This window comes from Chenopodium quinoa, unplaced genomic scaffold (assembly GCF_001683475.1).
Source record: "Chenopodium quinoa cultivar QQ74 unplaced genomic scaffold, ASM168347v1, whole genome shotgun sequence".
NCBI lineage: Eukaryota > Viridiplantae > Streptophyta > Magnoliopsida > Caryophyllales > Amaranthaceae > Chenopodium > Chenopodium quinoa.
This window is the reverse complement of record NW_018743204.1, coordinates 1,807,387-1,813,177: the sequence shown is the minus strand read 5'-3', so window position 1 is coordinate 1,813,177 and position 5,791 is coordinate 1,807,387. Positions and strand designations below refer to the sequence as shown.

Genomic DNA, 5,791 nt, shown 5'->3' with positions numbered 1-5,791 from the left:
TCGTCCTTACGTTTCTTTTTAGGACTTAGAAAATATATTCAAGCGTGTAATTTTTCAAAATTCCATCTATTGTAACATGGATTTTCCCCCGTTTGTTGATGCCGAGGAGGTCTTAGGAGGACCTGTTCCGGACGAGGCGGTTCGCCCTCGAAAGAGGGTGACACGTGCTTAAGAGGAAGGTCGAGAGTGACACGTCGGTGCTGAGCGACGTCGTCACGAAGAGGTGGTTTGGGAGGCTCCTCCCAACTGGGATTTGCAGGTCCTTAAATGGGACCCGGATCACCATGTTTCGATTCAGGGTTGGCGTGGCATTGTGAGTTTCTTTGCGTTTTTATTTTCTAACTTTTCTTTTTTTCTGTATCTTTTCTAACGCGTCATTATTGAATTTCCCTTTTTTAAGAGTGAGCCTAGCCTGCGCCTGTATGGCTCGGGTGACATGAGTGGTCGGTTTGAGAGCTTACCCGAGGCAGTGAGGGAGGTGATAGAGCTTTCGGGGGTTGGTCCCCAGCTGGCAGCTCTTCGGGATCTATCGAGTCAGCCTGCATCACTGGCTTTTCTTCGCGGGTTGTTGAAGTTTTGGTGGGATTCCACCAACACTTTTCACTTCCCGTGGGGAGAGATGATGGTTACCCTTTACGATTTCTCCATGATCACGGGTTTTCCTTTTGGAGGAGAACCCGTGGTTTTGGAGAACATGAAGGGGTCAGACGAGAGACTGCATGACCTCGTGGGGGATCGTCTTGCAGCGACCCTCCACGTGTATGCACAGTCCTGTCCTACTTGGTTCTTGCAGATGAGTTGTCAACTGATGAGGTCGACCAGCAGTGTACTCCTGAGCAGCTGGCTCAAATATACATTGCTCACGATCTTTCCGTCACTATTTTGAGTGATCGGGAAGAGCGTTTCGCCATCGGGTTACTTATTTGCCATAGTGAGTTGGAGCAAGTTGGCAACCTGAGCTGGGCGGAGGTGTCGTATGCCCGTATGCTTACTGCTATGGGCAAGGTGACCCAGGTGATGGATTCCGCGGCAGCTACTGAGGTGCCCCGGATCTCCATTTCATGGCACGACTATATTCTCGAGGTGCGTGTTCATTTTTTTTCTCTTTTTCTTTTTTTTTAATTATTTTTTTTTAATTTTATCAAAGTTATTACATGAATGTGTATTAATCTTTGATTTGGATTTTGCAGGATGTGCAGCAGCCTTCCGGGAGTCTCTAAGCACCCTGATCCCATTGTGTATATTTTTTATTTATTTATGAAAAATGTATATAATTTTTATTTTTTATGTATATGATTTTTGTACATACGACGTATTTTATATGTATCGCCATTTTTCTTTTATCGCATTTTATTTTCCACAAATGTTTGCGTAAAAACTTGCAAAAATTTCCGAGGGAGGGAAAGGGTTCCCGACTTACTCCCCTGGAAAAAAAAGAACGAAAAAAGGGAAGTAAAAGAAAGCGGGGAAAGGAATAAGGAAAAAGAAAAGAAAAAGGAGAAGAATAAGGAAAAGAAATAAAAGAAAAAAGGAAAAAGAAAAGGAAAATAAAAATAAATAAAATAATAGAAGGAAAATAAAATAAGAAAGGAAAGGGGAAGCGTGTGAGTTAATAACAAAAAAGGCAAGCGTGTGAGTTAATCATAAAATCATAATAAAAGTTTCTAATATTCATTAAGCGAAATACGGAAATAACCAAAAATTCACTGCGACAAATTAGGCGCGTAACTGCGTGAGTTGCGCGCGGACGTCGCGCTCTAGAGAATCAGTTGCACGCAACTGGTTGAGTTGCGCGCGACATTTGCGGGTGAACTTTCCTTTGAGAGTTTTTTGCCAAAAATCGGAACATTTTGGTCTATTTAAACATGGTTACGTCTAGGTTTTTGATCATCTCACATTTATTCGACACCAACAATTAGTTTTATTCAAAAGAATTTTTAATATTACAATGGTGAAAACTTTTGAGCAATGATTGAAGCAATGGATCACCTCCCTTTCTAGTGAGGATAAGTTAGCTTTTAAAATATACCACCTTGACGCACTACTAAGTTATATGCAACTCAACATTAACTTTGATTTTCTTCATGCCGTTGTTAACCATTGGGATCCCAACCACCATCTTTTCCTCTTCAAAGGGGATGAAATAATCCCATTAGCTAGCGAGTTTGAAGCTCTCCCAGGTTTCCCTGCAAATACTCTCCCTATGACTTATGCCTCTACCTTGTCAGATTCCAAACCCGCTTTTCAGCGATATTTTATCTTGAACGACAATGATATGGCCATAATTGATACGGAGCATGGCGTGAATTTAATTCAATTCATCGAATATTTTTGTAACTCGAAACAATTTTACTAAACAACGTTTTTAAAATTCATGCTTTATGTTTTTGTCTTATTGTCAATTGTTTACTTAGGACAGACAAGGAATATGGAGATTATTCAATGGTTTCCATAGTAGAGCAAATAGAGGGGTGTCATTCACCCGCTCCACTAGCCTTGGCAGTAACTGTGCTTTGCTTGAATCGGCTTAGAGGAGATCCAAACGAGAACTGTTTCACCGAAAGTCCACTCCTTTTACATGTACGATTTTGTTATTTTGTTATTTTTTATTTTTTATTTTAACATACTTGTCAGCGCGCGCAACTATGGAAGTTGCGCTGGGCATACCAACACAACCTCCACAGTTGCGCGCGGATGGCGCGCGACTTTTCCTTTGCGCGCGCCACCTGCTATTGCAGTATTCACAATCTAACTTTTCATTGTTTTTTTTTTTAGATTTGGCTCATGGAGCGCTTGCGAATTGTTGATCAGCCACAAAATCTTGAGGCCAATGGAGTGAGATTGTTCCCTGGTCGTCGCATTCTGTACAAGCATAAGAATGAAGAAGAATGGATGACCTTTTTCTATCACGGGGTTCCTAACATACGCTCTGTGATTCCTTGGTGGAACATAAGTACTATGGTTGAGAATAGTTCTAATTGTTCCTATATTCGCCTCTTGGGCCTTTCTAGTACCACTTACATATTTCCTTGCAGGGTTATGAGACAATACGGGATGAAACAACTAATCCCTCCACTAGATTATGATGCTTTTAAGGATGTGAATTTTAAGGCCGAAAGAATTCCCCGTTGGATTGAGTATTAGACTAGCCTTCCAAGTGGGTAGTGCAAAATCCCACCGCAAGCATAGGTTTATCTTCCTTTTACAAGGCTTGGATGAATGCGACTGACAAGGGAGAATTGAATAAGGCTCACCAACAAAATCAAGCTTCTTTGGCTCGCAATCCACCTAAGCCTTTAATGCAATCGGCCACCACTACTTCTACGAATGCCCAAAACAAAGGAGTGAGGAGGAAATTGGACATTTTCACATCTCCTAAGGCTCGTCTGAGAGAACCTAAGAGGAAGGTTGCTCCCAAACTGCGCAACAAGGAATAAAAGTTAAAGAACCATCCTCAAATCCCCGAAAAAAGGCTCCTTCAAACTCCAAAGAGAAGGGGAAAAGGGTAGAAAGGGCTCCTATTCCTAAATTGAAGAATAATGTGTGGGTCAAGAAGAAGGGAGAAGGCGAAAGTTATAAGGTTGCTGAGAATACTGCAATGGATATTACTCCTCCTTCGACTATCACGATTGAGGATATAGTAAAACCTTAAGGTACTTTTACACAATATTATTAGTAGTACTTTTTTTTTAACAAAGTGTAATCACTACTATAAGTTTTTTTTATTTTTTTATTTTTATTATCACTATCTAATTTCTATGATGTACTTTTGAACACATTTATATTTTGGAATAAAAGAGCTCTTTTATTTGATTTGTTGTTATTTGACCGGATAAAAAATTGCTTACGTACTCGTATCACGAAATTAGGTCTTACATAGTTCTTGTGCAAATTTATTTTTTGTTTTGTTTTTCTTTAATCCTTCTTGTAGGAATTAAATGAAAATTTAATCAAACTTTGTTCAATAATTAAAATCAAAGCTTAATTTTTGTTTTCCGAATATATATAAGAATTGAATACTCCTTTGTTTTTATCGCTAGTAAAAATCGTAATTAATTTTCTTCAAGCGTAAAATTTAAGGTTCACAGTTCGTCATCAGGTGGCGTGCGCAACGATGAAGTTTCACGTGCCTACTGCACGCAACTAATTTAGTTGCGCATGGTAGCCAGGCGTAACCTTGTGAGTTGCGCGCGAAACCTATGCTACGAGTGTTTTGCTTCTTTTTTTTACCAAGGTTTAATACGAGTAAAAAAATATTTGTTTTTGACATCTTATTAACCCTCCCCCCCCCCCCAGTGTGAGGAATTTTTTTTCGTAGAGTTCGAAAAAATCAGAACACTTAAACGGCTCGTTTTGATTAACCTCTTTTTTTGGTCTACCCACCAAGTGTTGTGAATTTTATCGTGTGGCTCGGTAAATTTGAAACACCTAAGCGAGAATTTTTTTGAGCATTTATTTATTTTTGATCTACCCCCACCCCCCAAGTGTTATGAACTTTACCGTGGAGTTCGGTAGAATTTATGGCACTTAGAATCTTTGGTTTGAATGCTATGAAATTTGATTTAGAATATTTGAATGAACGAGTTTATCCGGAATTCGTATGTAGTATTTTTTTAAGGCGATCAATTTTTATTAGTTGACAGGTTTCATCGCCACCAATATCCATTAATCTAACTGCCTCTCCTAATAGAATTTCAATTACGCGGTATGGTCCTATCCAATTCGGTTTGAATTTCCTCGTGGATCAGTTGGAGGACCTCTAACCTCTTTTAGTACAAAGTCACCTTCTTTAATATTACGGGGTCGTACCCGTTTGTTAAAATGTCACGCAATGCGTTGTTGGTAGATTTGTTCATGATGCAAAGCTTTTAATCGTCGTTTGTCGAGGAATAAAAGCTCTTCATAGCTAGCTCAAACCCATTCAGCTTTCGGTAGCTTACTTTCGAGAACGATTCATAGGGATGGTATTTCCAGTTCAATTGGTTGAGCTGCGTCCATGCCGAAAATTAAGGAGTATGGAGTTACTCCAATTAAAGTTCGTATGGACGTTTTATAACCCCAAAGAGCAAAGTGTAGCTTATTCGGCCAGTCTTTATAATGTTTTGCCATTTTCTTAATGATGACTGTTATGTTTTTATTTGCCGATTCTACTGCTCCATTCATTTGAGGTTGATATGGGGAAGAATGGTGATGTTTTACTTTGTCCCGAGCCAAGAGGGATTCAATGTCTGCTTTGAATTGAGATCCTTGGTCACTAATTAGTTCGTGTGGAACTCCATATCTCTAAAATATGTTTCGTTCGAGAAACTTTGCAACAGTTTAGAAGTGATATTAACGTAAGAGGCGGCCTCGATCCACTTAGTGAAGTAGTCGATGACTACTAATACGTACTCATGTCCTCGTTATTGGAGAAATTTACCAATAATGTCAATTCCCCAAGTTGAGAATGGCCAAGGGAAAGTGAAATTATATAGTTCAGATGGTGGAGGGTGTTGAAAGTTAGCAAACATTTAGCACTTTGGACATTTCTTGACATATTGAATGCAATCATGTTCCATTGTGGACTAAAAGTACCCTAAATGTGAGATTATTTTAGCGAGCATTTTTCCATTCACGTGAGGTCCACAAACACCTTTGTGATTATCCTCCATGAGGCGTGTGGTCTCGGGTTGGTCTATACATAATAAGCTTTGACCATTTGGCCCTTCTTTACACAATCGACCATTAACCATCCCATAATGGGCTGCGAGCGTTCTCAAGGCATGCTAGTCTTTAAATGAAGTATTTGCAG

General features: G+C 39.5%; 1 protein-coding gene across 1 annotated transcript; it reads left to right on the top strand.

Annotated features, from left to right (window-relative positions):
* The first annotated feature begins 436 nt into the window (after positions 1-436).
* On the top strand, positions 437-3,144 carry LOC110733974 (protein MAINTENANCE OF MERISTEMS-like). The gene is made up of 4 exons (XM_021914041.1): positions 437-737; positions 794-1,083; positions 1,191-1,193; positions 2,776-3,144. Exons 1-4 carry the CDS (start codon positions 437-439, stop codon positions 3,142-3,144), a joined length of 963 nt encoding a protein of 320 aa, XP_021769733.1.
* Positions 3,145-5,791: the final 2,647 nt, after the last annotated feature.